This window comes from Aethalodelphis obliquidens, unplaced genomic scaffold, assembly GCF_003676395.1.
Source record: "Aethalodelphis obliquidens isolate GAN/ISIS:26980383/991018 unplaced genomic scaffold, ASM367639v1 scaffold30, whole genome shotgun sequence".
In the NCBI taxonomy this organism is placed as follows: Eukaryota; Metazoa; Chordata; class Mammalia; order Artiodactyla; family Delphinidae; genus Aethalodelphis; species Aethalodelphis obliquidens.
In genome coordinates, this window is record NW_020837974.1 from 6676573 (window position 1) to 6697519 (window position 20947).

Consider the following 20947-nt stretch of genomic DNA (forward strand, 5'->3'; position numbering starts at 1 on the left):
GTCCCATTTGTTAGCAAAACCACTTTATTTTCATAGTTTAAAAACAAAAAGATATGAACTAGCAATCCAGGGAGCCTCCAAGTCTACGCTTCCCATCGCCTCAGTGTCCGATGCATAAGGAAGGTATCCTCTGAAGGGCGGGGCCGGAGTTGAAGCCGGAGAGGGGGCAGACCTTCCAGGGTCAGGTGTGGAGATTCATAAAATAATGTTTCTGGATCACACAAAATGGTCATGTCTGGCCCTGGCCCAGATGGCTCCTGTTGGAGTTGGAGCACAAAGCAAGGTTACCCTCGGGGAGGGGACAGAACCCCTGGCAGTTGGGGAGGAGGGGGGACGGGGTAGGGGAGACTCAAGCCCAGGTCCCTCACCTTTGGAGGCGGGGCTCGGGCCTGCGGCGGCAGGAGCGCCAGTTTCTCCCTCAGCGCGGCGTTCAGAACCTGTTCCTCGGGCACCTGCAGGCTCACCAGGTCTCGGAAGAGCCGCTTGGAGCGCGGCACGTTCAGCCCTGAGACCGCAGGAGCGGAAGTGAGCGGCGCCTCGCACCCCCGCTCCCGCGCCCGGCCGGCCGCCTGCCCCCCTCACCCTCGGCCACGCTCTCTTCCAGGCTGCAGCGGGTCTGGAACGACTTTCTCAGCTGTTCTTCCACGGCCTTCGCGGCATCGAACTGGCCCCCGGCTGCGGCCCGCGCGGCCTGCAGCTCGAAGCTCAGGGCCAGGCTGCTCTGCTGCGCGGGCGTCCCCAGGTCCTGCGGCGCCGCGAGCTTCTCGCTCGGTGCGGCGGCGGCCGGCGGCGGCTCGGACCGTACCGGGGAGGGCGGCGCCAGGCGGAAGCGGACCTGGAAGCAGAGAGCGGGGCGGTGAAGAAGTAGGCGCGGGGTCGTCGGCGGGCTGGCGGCCAGGCCTTCCCCCAGCTCACCTGCCGCCCCTTGCGGGCCCCGCCCCGCCGGTCCGCCCGCCCCTTCCGCCGTCCCGGGCTGCAGTTGGACCGCCCGCGCCCGGGGCTCTCGGACAGAGGGCTCAGACTTAGGCTCAGGTCCAGGCCGGGCTCCGGCACGGGGGCTCCGGGCACGGGGGCTCGGGGTTCTGGGAGTGGCCCTGGGTCAGCCACGGCCTCTCCCCCTTCCACCGACTCCAGCTCTGACTCCTCACAGCCCATCATCTTGGGGTGTCTGCAGGGGTGCGGGGTCGCTGGGGCCCAAGGGTCAGGGAACACAGACTCGCCACCTCCTCTCCCCCGCCCTTCTAAGACAGCGCTACCGAAAACCGTTAGCGCCCGCCCCGCCCTATTGGTGCGCCTAAGCGTCATTTCCGTTGCCCCGCTCCCCGCCTCCCGGAAAGCTTCCGCCCACAAAGCCTTGCCCCGCCCCCAGGCCGCCGTTTTAGAGCTGAAACCCTTGGAAGCTCTACGGCTCCTCATTAGGACCATTTTCATCTAGAAACTTGCGCTACAGCGTCGTTGCCCTATCCAATCGCCACCACCTGGCCTCCGCTGGAATCCAGAGTGTGTCAGTCCTCCCTATTAACGGTCCAGCGTCCCCATACTGGATCTCCCTACTCCGTGCCTCCACAGCATCTCCGGGTGTTCCGTCGCCCCCAAACTCGGACCGGAGCTCCCCAGTTTGAATGAGGGCGTGGCTCGCTGACTCCAGCCCCGGGCTCCCTCCTAGGTGACCGTGGTTGCCTGGGCGACAGCAGCCTCATTCAGTTTGCGGCCTTTTGTGACTTTTTCCCCTTCGAAGATCCACTAAAATATTCATCTATATAAAAAATAAATATCTGCATATAAGTACAGTTTTTTAAAAAAAGGCTCCGTGGATTTATCCCGGACTGCAGGGCAGGAAACGGGAGCTCTCGCCTCATTCCCTAATGTTCATTGGGGTAGGCCTTCTCAGTTCTGTGAGCCTCTGTTTCTTCTTCTGTAAAATGTACTAAGTTGGGTTCAAGACTTTTGAGGCTCTCCCAAAATGCGTTAACAGTCAACAGGCATGTTTTTGTGTCACTTTTCAGTTTGTTTTCACATACTTTATCTTCCAAGAAATGCTGTGGAAGATCAGATAGAATGGATGGCGTTACCCATATTTTACAAAAAAAGTTTTCGAGAATCTCAATGGTGAAACTAGAGGCTTTCCTGCTAAAGTCAGGAATAAGTATGCCCATTTCCTCTACTGCAGATCTTCCTCCACTTATGATGGGGTTATGTTGAGAGAAATATATCGTTAAGTCGAAAATGCATTTAATACACCTAACCTACTGACCATCATAGCTTAGCCTAGCCTACCTTAAATGTGCTCAGAACACTTAATTTAGCATATAGTTGGACAGAATCATGTAACACAAAGCCTATTTTATAATAAAGTGTTGAATATCTCATGTAATGTATTGAATACTGTGCTGAAAGTGGGTACAGAATGGTTTTAAGTGTATCACGTTGCTTACCCTCATGACCACGAGGTTGACTGGAAGCTGCAACTCACTGCCTCTGCCCAGCATCACAAGACAGTATGGTACCATATATTGCAAGCCCGGGAAAAAGATCAAAATTCAAAATTTGAAGTACGGTTTCTACTGAATGCTTATTGCTTTCACACCATCATAAAGTTGAAAAATCATAAATCAAACCGTCACAGGTCAGGGACCATCTGTATACTTTGTTTTGTATATTTGACTTTGGAAACTTATATGTTTTACATGATTATATGATACAAATTAATTTTTAAAAATCAGTCCCTAAAAGTTGAAAGCAAGATGAAACAAATGAACCTAAATGTATATTTACTACACAGATGGGAACTAACTAACTACACAGATGGGAACTCTTCTGAATGACTTGAAAAACACAGTAATTTAGCTATACATCCAAAAAATCTACCCTAAAGACAAAATTAACTGCTGTTTAAAAAAATTTTAAACTGCCATAAAATCTTAAATTATATTCAGTAGTCATATTGTTGGGAATAAGTGAAAATGGGTAGGATAGAACATAATTATGTTGATGTTATCAGAACTGGAATTTTGGCATAGGAGAAAAGACATACAAATATAAAATCAATGATGTTATGCAAATTCCCTATACTGTTGAATTTAGGAAGTATCTTATGAACCCATGGAATATTTTAGTTTAAATTTAAAAGCATATACTAATTCTGTCTACTGAAAAGCCCTTAGAAGCAATGATGGACCCAGTAAGCACCCCTGGCCTCCAGAATGTGGTAGCTAATTTCATATCCCTGGGCATTTCAAAACCTACACGCCAATGTTCATAGCAGCTTTATTCATAATAGACAAAAACTGAAAACAACTCAGTGTCCTCCAACAGGTAAGGACTTAAACTATGGTTCACTTAATGCCATAGAGTACTAATCAGCAATCAAAAGGTGCATACTATTGATAACATGCAACAACTTGGATAAATTGCCAGGTTATTATGCTGAGCAAAAAAAGTCAACTCAAAAAAATTAGATGCTATATGGTTCCATTTATATGACATTTTGGAAATGACAAAAATTTAGGAATGGAAGACAGATTTCGTGGTTGCCAAGTGTTAGGGACGAAGTGGAAGAGATGCAGGTGGTGGGAAGGAGGTGGGTGTGGTCATAAAAGGTGTAACCCCAGAGTTTTTCTTTGGTGTTGGAACTGTTCATTTCCTTTACTGTGGTGGATACAGGGACCTACACAGGTGATAAAACTACACAGAACTTCAACGAAAGATCTGAAACAGAAATTAAGGAAACAAGCCCATTTACCATCACATCAAAAAGAACAACATACCTAGGAATACACCTACCTGAGGAGGCAAAAGACCTGTACTCTGGAAACTATAAGATGCTGATGAAAGAAATCAAAGATGACACAAACAGATGGAAAGATATACCATGTTCTTGGATTGGAAGAATCAATATTGTCAAAATGACTATACTACCCAAGGCAACCACAGATTCAATACAATCCCTATCAAATTACCAATGGCATTTTTCACAGAACTGGAACAAAAAAAAATTTAATTTGTATAGAAACAAAAAAGACCCTGAATAGCCAAAGCAATCCTGAGAAAGAAAAATGGAGCTGGAGGAATCAGGCTCCCTGACTTCAAAATATACTATAAACTATACTACAGTAATCAAAACAGTATGATACTGGCACAAGAACAGAAATATAGATCAATGGAACAGGATAGAATTAATCTACGACAAAGGAGGCAAGAATATACAATGGAGAAAAGACAGTTTCTTCAATAAGGGGTGCTGGGAAAACTGTGCAGCTACATGTAAAAGAATGAAATTAGAACATTCCCTAACACCATACAAAAAAATAAACTCAAAATGGATTAAAGACCTAAATGTAAGACCAGATACTATAAAACGCTTAGAGGAAAACATAGGCAGAACACTCTTTGACATAAATCACAGCAATATCTTTTTGGATCCACCTCCTAGAGTAATGAAAATAAAAACAAAAATAAACAAATGGGACCTAATGAAACTTCAAAGCTTTTGCACAGCAAAGGAAACCATAAACAAAATGAAAAGACAATGCACAGAATGGGAGAAAATATTTGCAAATGATGCTACCGACAAGGGATTAATCTCCAAAATATACAAACAGCTTGTGCAGCTCAATATCAAAAAAAACAACCCAATCAAAAAAAGGCAGAAGATCTAAATAGACATTTCTCCAAAGAAGATATACAGTGCTCCAAAAAGCACATGAAAAGATGCTCAACATCGCTAATTATTAGAGAAATTCAAACCAAAACTACAATGAGGTATCACCTCACACTACTCAGAATGGCCATCATCAAAAAGTTTACAAACAATAAATGCTGGAGAGGGTATGGAGAAAAGGGAACCCTCCTACACTCTTGATGGGAATGAAAATTGGTCCAACCACTATGGAGAATAGTATGGAGGTTCCTTAAAAAAATAAAAATAGAACTACCATATAATCCAGCAATCCCACCCCTGGGCATATATCTGGAGAAAACCATAGTTTGAAAATATACATGCACCCCAATGTTCATAGCAGCACTATTTACAATAGCCAAGACATGGAAGCAACCTAAATATCCATCGACAGAGGAATGGATAAAGAAGAGGTGGTACATATATCCAATGGGATACTACTCAGCCATAAAAAAAAGAATGAAATAATGCCATTGGCAGCAACATGGATGGACCTAGAGATTATCACATTAAGTGAAGTCAGTCAAACAGAGAAAGACAAATAGCATATGATGTCACTTATAATGTGGAATCTAAAAAGATAATACAAATGAACTTATTTACAAAACAGAAACAGACTCACAGACTTCAAAAACAAACGTATGGTTATCAAAGGGGAAAGGTGGAGGGGGCATAAATTAGGAGCTTGGGATTAACATATACACACTACTATATATAAGGTAGATAACCAACAAGGACCTACTGTATAGCACAGGGAACTCTACTCAATATTCTGTAATAACCTATATGGGAAAAGAATCTGAAAAAGAATGTGTATATGTATATGTATAACTGAACCACTTTGCTGTACACCTGAAACTAAGACAACATTGTAAATCAACTATACCCCAATATAAAAAAAATTAAATTAAAAAAATTTTTTAAAAGCTATTTAGAACTTAATACATACACACACACACACACACATACACACGAGTACAAAACTGGGAAATGTTAATGAGATTGGTGTATTATGTGAATGGCAACATCCTGGTTGTCACAGAATAGTATAGTTTTGCAAAATGTTACTGCTTTAGTCGGTTCATGCTGCTATTAACAGAATACCACAGACTGGGTGGCTATAAACAACAGAACTTGATTTCTCACAGTTCTGGAGGCTGGGAAGTCCAAGATCAAGGTCCTGGCAGATTCCATGTCTGGTGAGGAACCACTTCTTGGTTCACAGGTGGCTATCTTCTCATTGTGCCCTCACATGGCGAGAGGGGTAAGGGAGCTCTCTGGGGTCTCTTTTGTAAGGGCACTAATCACCTAATCACCTCCCAAAGACCCTACATCCAAATACCAACACTTTGGGGATTAGGTTTCATTATAGAAACTTTCAGGGGACACAAATATTCAGTCTATAGCAGTTACTATGGGGGAAAACTGTGGAAAGTGTACGAGGGATGTTTCTGTATTATTTCTTACAACTGCATGTGAATCTACAGTGATCTCAATAAAAATTTTAATTAAAAGTAATGCTGGGGCTGGGAAGAAGGGCAGTGTGTGAGGGTGGGTGTATAGAGGAAACAAGATTAGCCAAATGTGGGTGATTGTTGAAGTTGGGTGATGGGTACATGGGGGTTTATCATAATATTTTTCTTTACTTTTGTATATATTAGAACATTTCTATGATTTAGAAAAAAAAAAAAAAACTTTGGGTTTATTTTTTTTAAAGGAGGCTGAGATAGCTTTGGCACCCAGGAAGTGTTGGAGCTGAAACTTGAAACTGCACCCTATCCCCCAACCCTCAGGCCTGGGCTGTGACGATGGATATAAATGCCCTACAGGAACCCTAGCCATGAATTCAGTAAACTCAATTCCTCAGTCTTAAAATCCAGCCACTTCACCTCACATCAATCAGAATGGCCATCATCAAAAAGTCTACAAAAAAAAAAAAAAAAAAAGGTCTACAAATAGGGCTTCCCTGGTGGCGCAGTGGTTGAGAGTCCACCTGCCAATGCAGGGGACACGGGTTCGTGCCCCGTTCCAGGAAGATCCCACATGCCGCGGAGCGGCTGGGCCCATGAGCCATGGCCGCTGAGCCTGCGCGCCCAGAGCCTGTGCTCCGCAACAAGAGAGGCCACAACAGTGAGAGGCCCGCGTACCACAAAAAAAAAAAAAAAAGTCTACAAACAGTAAATGCTGGAGAGGGTGTGGAGAAAAAGGAACCCTCCTACACTGTTGGTGGGAATGTAAATTGATACAGCCACTATGGAGAACAGTATGGAGGTTCCTTAGAAAAATAAAAATAGAGCTACCATATAATCCAGCAATCCCACTCCTGGGCATGTACCTGGAGAAAACCATAATTCAAAAAGATTCATGCACCCCAATGTTCATAGCAGTAATATTTACAACAGCCAAGACATGGAAACAACCTAAGTGTCCATCAACAGATGAATGGATAAAGAAGATGTGGTATGTATATATATATACACACACACACACACACACACACACACACACACACACACAATGGAATATTACTCAGCCATAAAAAAGAATGAAATAATGCCATCTGCAGCAACATGGATGGACCTAGAGATTATCATACTAAGTGAAATAAGCTAGACAGAGAAAGACAAATATCATATGATATCCCTTACATGTGAAAACTATAAAAATGATACAAATAAACTTATTTACAAAACAGAAATAGACTCACAGACACAGGAAACAAACTATGGTTACCAAAGGTGAAAGGGAGGTGGATAAATTAAGAGTTTGGGATTAAAATATACACACTACTATGTATGAAATAGGTAACCAATAAGGACCTCCTGTATAGCCTATATAGCACAGGGAACTATACTCAGTATCTTATAATAACCTATAATTGAAGAGGATGTAAAGAGAATGAATGTACGTATAAGTGAATCACTTTTCTGTATACCTGAAACTAACACAACATTGTAAATCAACTGTATTTCGTTAAAAATAATTAATTAAATAATTGATTTTTAAGCAAAAAGAATAACTATAAAACATTTTTTAGAAATCTGGCCGCTACCTCTTCTTAGGCCTGGATACAGAGATTAAAACAAGCCATTCCCGGGAATTCCCTGAAGGTCCAGTGGTTAGGACTTGGCGCTTTCATTGCCGGGGTCCTGGGTTTGATCCCTAGTTGGGGAACTAAAATCCCGCAAGCTATGCAGCACGGGCCATAAAAACCCCAAGCCATTCTGTTTGCTAGCTTATGTTATGGGCCTCCAAGAAGTGTAAAGTTCACCGAACAACTTTAAAGAAACAATATGAATATGAGGATGGGTAAGTGGAGGTGAGGGAATGAGGGGTCTCAGTCCAACCTCCACTCTGCCTAGGATTTTTTTGGCTGGAATTGCTTGTGCTCTTTTTTTTTTTTTTAATTATCATGTACATATTTATGTTAATACAATTTGATGTTGCTCTTCCTCTCTAAAAAAAAAAAGTCCCCCCTTTAAGACGGAACTGATAAGCAAGGAAGATTCCTTCTCTATCCTGAACTTCAGAGTCCCCTCGTGGCGGCATGTTCTAGAGCTGTACCCTCTTCTGCAAAGATGGATTCCAGTTACACACCACAGAAAAACCAAGCCCTGACTAGGGGCAGCAGAAAGTGTGAAGGGGGAACCCAGGAGGAGGGAGTGAGGAGAGAGATTGTAAATGTGGTCCAGGAACTGACACACACACCCCACCTACTCAAAGCAAAGGGGAGGAGGAACAGAGAAGCTTCCCCGAACCCCGTTAACTGAGATTGCCAAGTGAGGGGGCACTGCCCGAGCCCTCATCAACTAGCCCCTCCCTCCACTCTCCAGGCTGGGGAGGTCCCACCTCTGCATCACTTCCCATCCTGGGGAGGGTGGGAGAGGAGAGAAGAAACAGTGCTGAAGGAAGAGGGAAAGGAGCACAAGAAGACCCCCAGGAAGAGGTCATGCTTCGGGTTCTTGGGTTTTGTCTTGATCGGTTACACTCACCAGGTAGTGGTGCTCCCTTTAGTCATCTAGGACAGGCAATCCCAGACACGGATCTTGGCTTGGGACAGACAAGGCTAGGTGCTGGAAGGGGTCATTCAGGGTCATTCCTGAGGTTCTGCTGGGCCAGACACTATAGGTGGGCTAAGGTGGGACAGCAGACAGGACAGGGCCAGAGGTCCTTCAAGGGACCATGCTGTTGAGTAGTACCAGCATGCATCCAGCACAGTGGTGTGACTGGGACCATGGCAGCAGGCAGCTAGGAAGACCCGCCCCAGCTGAGAAGGCAGGGGAAGAGCCATGGTTCCATCCAGGAAAGCGCCCTCCAATAGGGCCCAGACACGTCAAAGAGATGAGGCAGCAGCCCTCCACCACCACCCTCTGCAAACCCCACGTGCAGGGACCCCTCACTTCCCATCTCCCACTCCCAAACTGGCTGCTGCCGAGGGGTCAACCCAGAGACACCTCCTCACTGTGTCCCTGTCACACAGGGGATGCTGGAGGATGGGAGTGGCTGACCTTGCACTTCAACAGCTGTAACCCACCCCTCAGCCACACACACGTCCAGGCTCCCAGCCCCAGTGTACTTTCCCATCCTACCTAATCTCAGGGGTTGGCAGGGTAAACCACCCCCCAGCAGAGGGCCTGAGCCCTCCACTCCTTTCTCCCAACCCAGAAGGAACAGACCGACACCTGGAGGCGAGGGCACAGGTCCGGCTGCCCGCCAACGCACTGACTCTGAGCCCCTCGGCCTGGCCCCTCCAGAAGCAGGGAAAGGAACAGGAGGGCCAGGATGACACCCCTTATGTCTGAGTCTCCAGGGATATGGGATGAGACCAGCTTCTGGGATGGAGATTTGAGGGTAGGGAATAAGGTCTCATTCGGAAGAAGCTGTCCACAGTCTGGGTGGGGTAGAGAATGAAGAAGGGGAAATTGGATGACACTAGGAAAACAGAGAGAAACAGATTTTCAGGGTTGGAGGTATGGAGAATTCAGTGGAGTTGGGCTTGGCAAAGGGGAGAGTATTAGATTGCGAGCCTGGGCTTGCTGGGGAGGGGATGTCCTTGATGTCAACATAGGGAACAGAAGTTGATGCCCGTTGGTTAGGGCCTAAAAGAGCCTGGGGAGAGGCTGGTCAAAAACCACTGGAGCTACAAGAAAGGGGATAGAGGCCATGAGCAAGGTGGGTGGGGTTAGAGCCACAAAACATATGGCCATAAACCAGGAAGATGGGGCCATGGGTAGGGGAAATTTAACTATGCAGAGGGACACATGGTAAACTGCTGGCCTTAACCTAGGATACAGGTCCTAACAGATCTCTGCCTGGCTAAAAGTCGGCACCTCAAAAAAATGGGATGGGGGCAGTCTGCTACTCAATGAGGGAGGGCACACAGGATATGCTGGGGGATCCCTAGGGTGAAGGGTGATTCCGCGGGAACCTCTAGGTCAAACAGGCAGATGCTGGTGTGAGGTCTTTGCACAGCCCAAGGCTGGCTGGTGGAAGAGAAGGATCAGAGTCCCTCTGACTCCACTCTCTGCCGTGGTCCCAGGACCATCTGCCAAATGTCAACCCAACAGGAAAAGACAGGGTGGGGGGCGGGGGAAGGAGAGGAGGGGGCATGCTGGGAGGGATGGGAAACATAAAGTTTCCAGGTAGGGGTGAGAGGTGCTCTAGGCGAAGAGGAGAGACGGGGGGTCAAGGGGGGCAGAGACAAGGTATTGGGGGCTGGGACATCATTAAGTGACTAAGAGGCAGGGGCCACGTTCCCCAGCAATAACCTCAGCTTGGGCAGCTGTGCAGAAACTTGAGGAGGGACCAGGGCCGGGGGTAAAAGGGAGAAGGCCTGAGAGGGAACTGAAGCTCTGAGGTCCTGCCTTGGTCCTGAGGCTGCAGGAGGTTCCAAGATGGTGGAGAAGGAACCCTGGCCCAGAGCCCACTGGTGTCCACCGCTGCTGAGGCTATGGGAAGCTTGAGTGGGGCAATAGGACTCTCCTCCCCAAAAACTACTGGGACAGGGGGTCCCAGCCTCCGCAGACCACCACCCTTCCTTGTCAAAGTCTGACCCAGCTCCCCAAACTCTTCCCCTTTATCTCAACCTGTGTCTCTGCCTCCACACTCTCCCCATCTCCCCTAAGCTGCCCCCAAGAGGTGCCCAGGCCCCGACTGAGCCCTCTCCCAGGACCTGCAATGCAGAGGGGATTTTAGAGTCTATGAGAAAACTGACCCAGGGCCAGCAGCTGGTAGGTGCAGAGCCAGGGCCTGAGCCCAAGGCACCCTCCTCTGCGTGGTGCCCAGCCTTCCTCTCCCCACCCGCCATTTATGCTCAGGCAAGAGGGTGGCCATGTTCCCCAGAGCCCAGCACAGGCCCACCACAGAGAGAGAAGATAAATATTTGCCAAATGAGAAAAAAGTATTCTTTTCAGGTTTTAAACACTATCCCTGATTCTGACAATTTAGGATTTGACTAATATGATGACTTTTTTTTTAATTGGCCCAAAATTCTTTGACATTCCTTCCATTGAGAGGCGCAGTGTACATTCCCTCCCCTTGAATCTGACTCACATGCGCCTTCACTGAAACAACTCTGCTCCCCACAAGCCAACCACCACACTAGCTGGGAACTGGAGCAGGAGGGAGGGCAGGTGAGACAGCCAGCCTGGGGGTAGTAGCCCTGCTGAGGGTCCCCCAAGGAGCCAGGTGGTCTCCTTTTGTTATGTAAATTAAGCAGCTCTCCAGGTAACCATCACTTTTCCTCCTTTTCTGTGGCTGCCAGGGAGCTCAATGCTAAAGTTGGGCCAGATTGCAGTAACTGACGTTGGCCTAGGTTTCTAGCACATTTAGCTCCTTTGAGACTTTAAAAAGTAAATGGAGGGCTTCCCTGGTGGCGCAGTGGTTGAGAGTCCGCCTGCCGATGCAGGGGACGCGGGTTCGTGCCCCAGTCCGGGAAGATCCCACATGCCGCGGAGCGGCTGGGCCCGTGAGCCATGGCCGCTGAGCCTGCGCGTCCGGAGCCTGTGCTCTGCAACGGGAGAGGCCACAACAGTGAGAGGCCCGCGTAACGCAAAAAAAAAAGTAAATGGAACACCTACATCACAGGACTGCTGGGAGGATTACAAGAAGACATTTAACATCTTTCAGAACCCACTATATGCTAGGGGTTATGCTAACTGCTTGAAACAAAACCCTGTGTGGTATTATCATCCCCATTTTGCAGATGGGGAAATACATCCGCATACAAAGAGGCCAAGTGATTTGCTCAAAGTCACACAGCAAGTAGGTACAGGAAATGGGACTACACTCTAAGGCTCTTCTCGTACATCTAAAAAGATAATGCATGTGTGAAAGCACCTAAGTCAACAATGGTTTCCTTCCTTCCATCTTTGGGCTCCCTCAGCACATCTGACCATCCCTCAGCTGGGGCATTTCTCACCCCGCATTGAGACTATCAATTTACCTTCTCTCAGCTGTGTACTGGGCTGGAGTGAATCACCTTCAAAACTGCCCCAGGGAGGACCTAGCACTCAGTAAACGTTTGCTGAGTGAATGAAAACCACACCACTTGTATTCCATTACTCACTGTAAAGCTCTTTCATTCATTCCACAAATATGTACTGAGCACCTACTCTGAAAATCTAGGGCTGCAGTTAAGTCCTCTGTGGACACAGCTTTGTTTAATCCTACCAATCACTGTGTGTTTGCTGTGGGTGCTATCATGCACATTTCTGAGGAGTCTAAGACAGTGGCTCTCAAACTCCAGCACGCATCAGAATCTCCCGGAGATCTTGTTGAACACAGTGCTGGGCTCCACCATAGAGTTTCTAATTCAGTACGTCTGGAGTGGGGCCCTAGAAATTGTGTTTCTAATAAACTCCCAGGAGATGCTGATGCTGCTGGCCCCTGGTCCACACTTTAAGAACCACAGCTGGTAATGGGTGAGGTGTTGGTCTACACCCAGGTCTGTGTGACTGCCCAGGCTCTTACCCACAATCCCTAGTGCTTCCTAACCTGAGAGCAGGGCAGGTGGCATGAAGGAGGCCTTTAGGCAAGTTCTGTTTGCACAACTTGGGGAGAAATGCAATCGCCCTTCTGGTCTTTCACGCCCCTCATCCCCACCCCCAGGTGAGCCTACCTGGAAGCTACTGAGAGTCTGGCCTAGAGCTGGTCCTGGGACCTCTCCTCCTTACTTCTCAACTCCTTTCCTGGCTGTTTCCCACAACTTGTAGACTAAGCCAGGGCTCCCTAACCCCTGGGCCGCAGACCGGTAATGGAACAGGGCCGCCCAGCAGGAACTGTGCAGCAGGCGAGCGAGTGAAGCTTCATCTGCGGCCCCCATCGCTCCCCATTGCTCAGATTACCTCCTGAACCGTCCCACCCCCCGCTGGTGGAAAAATCGTCTTCCACGAAACCGGTCTCTGGTGCCAAAAAGGTTGGGGACTGCTGGACTAAGCGATCAACACTTACGTGTGTATTTGGCGGAAGGCTGGTGTAATAACTGACCTCTCAGAGATGTCAGGTTCAATCCCAATTACCCTTAAAAGAGGGAGGCAGCAGGACACTTGATACAGAAGAAAAAGAGACAATGTGACAAAGGCAGAGATTGGAGTGACAGCACCCACCAGAGGCTGGATGAAACAAGGAATGGATTCTCCTTTAGAACCTCTGGAGGGAGCACAGCTCTGCTCACAGCTTGGTTTCAACTCAGTGAAACTGATTTTCAACCTCTGGCCCCCAGAACCCTGAAAGAATGAATTTCTGTCGTTTTAGGCCACCAAGTTGGTGGCAATGTGTTACTGCAGCCTCAGAAAACTAATGTAGCTGAAGGAAAGGTCTGGGCTGCCCCTCAGGCTCAGGCCACCATGTCCCCCAGGATCTCACCCACACCTTCGCCTTGGCAGCATCCCCATCCTTGGAGGGCTGGGATTGGAGGCCCTGTGGTGGGAAGGATTTGGCCATCAAGGACCATCTTTCCTTTGAGGGCTTCTCCAGGCTCCAGAGAGTTGCCAAGGGAAACCAGGGCAAAGGCAGGAGGAGAAAGGGTGGGTGGTGGAAGACAGGTGGAGTGTTGGGGGCACTGGAGAGGGGAGCCTGGTGTTGGGATTACAGAGGAATGACTGGCCCCCCGTGAGTCCCTCTGTGTGGGGAGAAGGAAGCGGGAGCCTTGACAGCACAGGGGGGAGGGGTGGCCATGGGGCGGTCTGTTGTGTGGAGAAGTTGATGGGGGTAGGTCTACATCCAGCCATGCCCACCCAGGGGCCCCCAAGATCTTAAACTTCTGGGGGTGGCCACCCAGCTGGTCACCAATCATACTTAGCAAGTGTCAGGCTGCCGAGGCAACCAGGAAGGGTACTAAAGAAACTGAAGCCTTAGACACTAAGTTTTAGGAAACGTAGGCTGCTAGCAGAGACCTAGGAATCAGGAACCAGCCCCCTTTCTGCAAGTTACTCCCCACACACATGGTGTCAGTCCTTCAACCTGAGAGAACCCCCAAATGCCCAGCACATTTCCTGCTGGCATCCCAGGCCGCAGAAAGGCTGCTACTTGGGCAAAAAAGGGTTGAGGCTGGGTTGATTCTGGGCTGGAGGGACAGAGGAGGCTGCAGGCGGGGACTGGGTAGTCTAGCAGGAAGTGAAATCGGTAGAGAAAGAGGCCTTTTGACACCAATCAGCAGTGTGCTGTGACCACAGCACTGAGACCACATCTACAGTCCCAGGTCCAAAGTCTGCCCCTGGGGGACAGGGAGAGGAGTAGGAGGGACTCACATTAGACAGAGGACTGGGCCTGGGACCAGAAATCAGAGGATCCCCAGACCCCCAGCAACACCATCTTTTTCCTCGTTGGGCCTCAGTCTCCTCATCTGTAAAATGGGGGGAGGGGAGCTACACTAGTTGATCTCTGAGCACCTTCTGTTTCAGACAATACATCCCTTTCCCCAACAGCACACGCGCGCGCGCACACACACACACACACACACACACTAATTTCAGTCATTTGCCACTACCAGGGGCTAGTCCCCTCTCCTTGGCATCTCCTGCAGCCAGCCCCTTCCTCTCTCCTATCCAGGACTTCCACTTCTCCCCAGGACTCCAGCATCCCCCACTCCCCATCGGCCGAAGCAGCCTCCCCATCCAGCCTCCACCAGCCTCACTCCCAGCAGCAGCAGCAGCTCAGGATGACTGTGTAGAGAGAGCATGCCCACAACAGCCAGGCCTACCAGACAGAGCAGGAAGCAGCAGGTCTCCTGATACAGCTCAGAAGTGGCAGGTTTGGGGGATGCTGGATGCTGAAAATCAGCTGCTCCTTGGCAGGAGAGAAAACCCTAGAAGCATGAAGTGGGTGCAATGAGAGCTAAAGGGGTGGATGAGGTCAGATCCCCCACCAGGAACAAGTTCTGTGCCAGGGAGAGGAAAAAGAAACGTGAGGAGATGGCTGCAGGGCAGCAGGGCAGCCTAGAAGGAGACTTTGTGCAAATGAGAAAAGTGTGCCCCTTCCTCAAAGCTCTTTACTGCCATCTGATGGAAAATTGCCCTAATGGTTCTATACATCTGTCGACTGTGGAGTTGTGCAGTGTGCAACCTGCACAATGGCAAGCAGAGGGATGGAGGAGGGGGCCTCCGGGAGAGAGAAGGAGGGACCCCTGGGTCCAATCAGAGAGGTGGGGAAAGCAGTGGTCCGTGACAAGGGCACCGGCCTGGCAGACATTTTTTCACTCTCATAGCACTAACTGGAAACTTGCCGAAGTTACTGAACCCCTCTAAACCACAATTTACTGATTTGGAAAATGGGGGTGATGCCTTTAGGGCCTAAGGGACGGCCTGCCCTTAGGATTAAATGAGAAGCTGATGCAAATCTCGCTCGACATGAAGTAAGTGCCCCGATGGTGGTGGACTTGGCAACAAGAGCAGGACACAGAGAGAGGGAAAGAGGGAGAGAGAGGCCGGCTGTTCCAGGCCAAAGGACATGGTTTCACTAGCTTGTTGAGTTGTTTTAACTAGAGATTAGCTGTCCCGTGAAACCAGTGTCTCCAATGGCCCGTGTCACCACGGGTGACCCTGAGTGTTTAAGGATACGGGGTAGGAGCTCCTCCATAATCCTCCATCGGCTAACGCCGTCGGGGCTGCGGGGGGAGCCGGCCCCTCGATCGGGGCTCAAGGGCTCACGATGGTACTTCTCCCTGTTCGCGGACACCAACACGAGGCCACCCGCAGCTCAGCCGCCGTCCCCGCAAGGCTGCTGCGAGTTCCCAAACCCGAGGCCCAGTGAGACTCGGCGAGACGGCCATGGAGACGACGCGGGAGTAACGGCGTCCGCGCACCGCAGCGCCTCCGGAGCTCAGGACCGCGAGGCAACCGGTCTTCCACGTGCCCCAGCTCGGCGGCCGCCCCGCTGCCCCCTCCGCCCCCACAGGGCCCACCCTGCGCTCGGTGCCCTCGGGCCAGGCCTCTCCCCACCCGCACCCACCTGTCGTGAAGGGCGGTCCGACTAGACGGAGGGCGGAGGCGGGAGACACCCCCGCCTTCCCAGAGGCCACGCCCCTTCGGAGCGCTAGGGGTCCCGGCTCGTGGGGTGACGTCACGGGGTTGGGCAGATGTCCACGGAGGGCACGCCCTTCCCTCATTGGGCACTACTCCTCCCCGTTCCACAGGGACTTTAGGGTAAAGTCCAAATTCCTCCTTTCTCCAGCTTGAAATCCCCTTCTCCACCCACGGGAAGCCCTCAGCTCCCCAGGCTGGAGCCTTCTATGACTCGAAGCGGCTTCCATGACCTTCCCCCAGGGCAGCCTCTGGTGCAGGGTCCCCCATCAAACTAACCGCAGGTTAAAATATAGATTCCCAGGTCCCACCTCAGTCTCTGGCTTTGAGGCCAGGAATCTGTATTTTTAACAAGCTTCCAGGTGGTTCTGATGTCTTCTAAGCTTCAGAATCTCATTGTCCACATTCTCATTCGAAGTGGCAGCAGTTCTCAAACTTCAGTGAGCTTGTTAAAATGGGCTGTTGGGCCCCATCCTCAGAGTTTCTGATTCAGGAGGTGTGGGGTCTGAGAGTCTGCATTTCTACCTGTCTCCGGGGACGCTGATGTTGCTGGTCCAGGACCACACTGGGAGAACCACTTCTTTAATTATACATTTTGGAGAAGAGTTTTCACCTGTTGTCAATTCACTGGGTACCAAGCCCTGTGCAAGGCGCTTCACATTCATACAGCCATGTGAAATAAATATTTACCATTTTTCCCGGATAAGGAAAGTGAGATTCAGACAAGTTAACTCACTTGCTCAAGGTCACACAGCCAGGAAGGGCAGGATTTGAACCAGGTCTTTCTGAATCCAAAGGCTGGGCTGGCTCAGCCTCCCATGCACTGCTGAGAAGTGCAGGATGGGGTTCTGAAGCCCCCCTCCCACATTGCCTTAGGTTCAAGGAACTGTCTTTGCTGGGTACCAGTTTTTCTGCCCAGAGAGTTCATGAAGAAAAGACAGAGAAGCCTATTCCTCACGTGGTGCTGACCCCTCGTTCCTTCGCTCCCACTCACATTGGAGTGGAAGTTGCCCTGACTTCTCTCTGATCGGCTCCAGAGTCTCCTGGTTAGATCGCGGGGACTAGGAGAAGGAAGGACACTTGGCTGTTACAGGAAGAGCAGGAGGGAGGCAGGACCATGGGGTCCTGAGAGGAAAAGGGGGGGGTGAGCCACACAGGTGCCCGGGCACCTGGTCACTCCTGCCTGGAGGTTTTGCCCCGACAGGCCCCAGGGGAAGACTTTCCTTGGGGGCAGGGACACACAGGTCAAGCTACAGGTCAAGCCACAGCTGTCAAGCCACAGCTGCTGACGGGGTGGAGAGTTGCACAGCACATCTCAGGTGAAGGACAGGGTGGTGAGGAAGACAGCAAATCTAGGTGGGCTGTTACGGATGAGGAGTCCCACCTGGGACTTCCTACTCCTGTCTACTTCAGAGCCGGGTTTCTCCTTCGTCACCCCCTAACACCTACTTCTGTGGAGCGGGCCTGAGACAGGGGTCAGCAGCCCTTCGGGACTGTGCTCATTCTCCTCTGCCTCTTCCTCGCAGCCCCCAGCTTTCTGCCTCTCCTCACTGGCTCCTGGGTCTTAAAGTTTCCCTTGGGGAGGGGAGCACAGCCTGGAAAGGGAGCACAGTTGGGGGGCCAGAGACAGGACGCCAAACGGAAGGAGTCTGACCCCATCGGGTGGGCAGACTAGGACCCAGGGGTACATACTACCTACCTGAGTCATCCTTCCTTACCCCAAACCCTATTGCCCTGTGCATGCCAGGCACTGTGCTGAGGTGAGGTCTGGGACATAGCCCTGAACAAAGCCCAGGGGACAGGGGGACGGGAATTCAGGGAAGGCACCTCTCTCTGAGGTAGCTAGAGACTAAATCCGAAGGAGGAATGAGAGCAAGCCAAGTGAAAAATGTGGGGGAACCACTTTCAAAACAGAACAATCAGCATTTGCAAGAGGAAATGAACTGAGACTAGCCAAGCACAGCAGAAGTGACTGCGAAGGGACACCTGGAGAGATGAGGCCAGGCAGGTGGGCAGGGGCCACAGCCAGGCGCTGAGGCAAGGAGTTCGGATTTCATCCTAAATGCTACAGGATGCCCTGAAAAGATCTTAAGTGGAGAGATGACATGCTCCAAGTTACACTGAAATCTCTACCTAACCCCATAAAAATTTTCAAAAATATATATGTGTGGTAAAAAATAAAATAAAAGAATGTAAAATAACCTCACCCCTGTTGGAATGGCTATCAGCAAAAAGACGAGAAATAACAAGTGTTGGCAAGGACATGGAGAAAACGGAACCCTTGTGCACTGATGAGAATGCAAATTGGTGCAGTCATTATAGAAAAGAGTAGAGAGGTTCCTCAAAAAATTAAAAATAGATCTACCAGGGAATTCCCTGGCAGTCCAGTGGTTAAGACTTGGTGCTTTCACTGCCGTGGGCCTGGATTCGATCCCTGGTCGGGAAACTAAGATCCCACAAGCTTCGTGGCGTGGCCAAAGAAATAACATTAAAAAAAAAAAAATAGAACTACCATATGATCCAACAATCCCACTTCTGGAGATTTGTCCAAAAGAAATAAAAACACTGGGCTTCCCTGGTGGCGCAGTGGTTAGTAATCCGCCTGCCAGTGCAGGGGCCATGGGTTCGAGCCCTGGTCCGGGAAGATCCCATGCCGTGGAGCAACTAAGCCCGTGTGCCACAACTACTGAGCCTGCGCTCTAGGGCCCGCGAGCCACAATTACTGAGGCCGCGCGCCTAGAGCTCATGCTCAGCAACAAGGGAAGCCACCGCAATGAGGAGCCCGTGCACCGCAAGAAGAGTAGCCCCCGCTTGCCCAACTAGAGAAAGCCCATGTGCAGCAATGAAGACCCAATGCAGCCAAAAATAAATAAATAAAAATAAATAAATAGATTGCAGCATTATTTACAATAGCCAAGACATGGAAGCAACCTAAGTGTGTCCATTGATGGATGAATGGATAATGAAAATGTGTATATATTATTCAGTCATAAAAAAGAAGGAAATCCTGACATTTGCAACAACATGGATGGACCTTGAGGACATTATTCTAAGTGAAATGTCAGACAGAGAAAGACAAATACTGTATGATCTCACCTATATGTGAAATTAAAAAACACCAAACTCATAGATACAGAAAACAGATTGGTGGTTGCCAGAGGCAGAGGGGTAGGGGGTGGGCAAACTGAGTGAAGGGGGTCCAAAGGCACAAACTTCAAGTTATAAAATAAGTCCTGGGGATATAATGTACAGCATGGTGCCTATAGTTAATAATACTGTATTGTATATTTGAAAAATAAAATAACAGCTAAAATGAATAAAGTGGGAGGAATCACTACCTGAAGTTAGGGCTTACTTCAGTAATCAAGGCAGTGGGGTATTGGCAAGGGACAGACATATAGATCTATGGAACAGAATAGAGAACTCAGAATTAGATCCAACTGATTTTTTGTTTTAAAGAGAAAAGTGAATATATGATCCAACTTTTTTAAATTTTATTTTATTTATTTATTTATTTATTTATGGCTGTGTTGGGTCTTCGTTTCTGTGCGAGGGCTTCCTCTAGTTGCGGTGAGCGGGGGCCACTCTTCATCGCGGTGCGCGGGTCTCTCACTGTCGCAGTCTCTCTTGTTGCGGAGCACAAGCTCGAGATGCGCAGCCTCAGTAGTCGTGGCTCACGGGCCTAGTTGCTCCACGGCATGTGGGATCTTCCCAGACCAGGGCTCGAACCCGTGTCTCCTGCATTGGTAGGCAGATTCCCAACCACTGCGCCACCAGGGAAGACCCGATCCAACTGATTTTTGACAAAGGGGTGAAAGGAATTCAGTGGAGAAAGGATGATCTTTTCAAAAAATGGTGCTGGAGCAGTTGCACATCCATAAGCAAAAAAATGAACTTTGCCCTAAACCTCACACCTTATACAAAAATTAACTCAAAATGTATCACAGACTTCAATACAAAACTATAAAATATAGGGAAAAAAACAGATGAAAATCTTCAGAACCTAGACCTAGGGGAAGAGTTCTTAGACTTGATACCAAAGGCACAGTCCATAAAAGGAAAACTTGATAAATTGGACCTCATCAAAATTAAAATTTTTTACTTTGTGGAAGACCCTGCTAAGAGGATGAAATGGCAGCTACAGACTGGGAGAATATATTTGCAAATAACATCTCCAACAAAGTACATATATATATATAAAGAATATTTTTTTAAACTCTCAACACTGTAAAAAACAAACAATCCAATCAGAAAATGGGCAAAACACATGAACAGACATTTCACTAAAGAGGCTATATGGGGACTTCCCTGGCGGTCCAGTGGTTAAGACTCCACGCTTCCACTGCAGGGGGCACAGGTTCAATCCCTGGTCGGGGAACTAAGATCCTGCATGCTGCGTGCCACAGCGCCCCCCCCCAAAAAAAGAGGCTAAACGGATGGTAATTGTTTGAACATAAATGAAAAGATGTTCAACAGCATTAGCCACTAGGAAAATGAAAATTAAAAGCAGAATGAGATATCACTACACACCTGTCAGAATGGCTAAAATTAAAAATAGTGATAAGAGCAAATGCTGGTAAGGATGTGGAGTAACTGGATTACTCACACATTGCTGATGGGAATGTAAAATGAAACAGCCACTCTGGAAAAGCGTATGCCAGTTTCTTTTTTTTCTTTTTTATAAATGTATTCATTTATTTTTGGCCGCGTTGGGTCTTCGTTGCTGTGCGCAGGCTTTCTCTAGTTGCGG

At 48.9% G+C, this 20947-nt stretch overlaps 1 protein-coding gene across 1 annotated transcript; it reads right to left on the reverse strand.

Annotated features, from left to right (window-relative positions):
* Positions 1-6: 6 nt before the first annotated feature.
* PPP1R35 (protein phosphatase 1 regulatory subunit 35) lies at positions 7-1258 on the reverse strand. The gene is made up of 4 exons (XM_027125959.1): positions 916-1258; positions 583-835; positions 369-505; positions 7-257 (listed from the first exon to the last, which is right to left on the reverse strand). Exons 1-4 carry the CDS (start codon positions 1156-1158, stop codon positions 84-86), a joined length of 807 nt encoding a protein of 268 aa, XP_026981760.1. The 5' UTR covers positions 1159-1258; the 3' UTR covers positions 7-83.
* Between the last annotated feature and the right edge of the window lie 19689 nt (positions 1259-20947).

Excerpts from the sequence above, each read along its gene's own strand:
- PPP1R35 (XM_027125959.1), bottom strand. The coding sequence starts at position 1,158 with ATGATGGGCTGTGAGGAGTCAGAGCTGGAGTCGGTGGAAGGGGGAGAG. Across the intron at positions 836-915 it reads GGGCCCGCAAGGGGCGGCAG|GTCCGCTTCCGCCTGGCGCC; the intron begins GTGAGCTGGGGG and ends CTCTGCTTCCAG. Across the intron at positions 506-582 it reads GGAAGAGAGCGTGGCCGAGG|GGCTGAACGTGCCGCGCTCC; the intron begins GTGAGGGGGGCA and ends CTGCGGTCTCAG.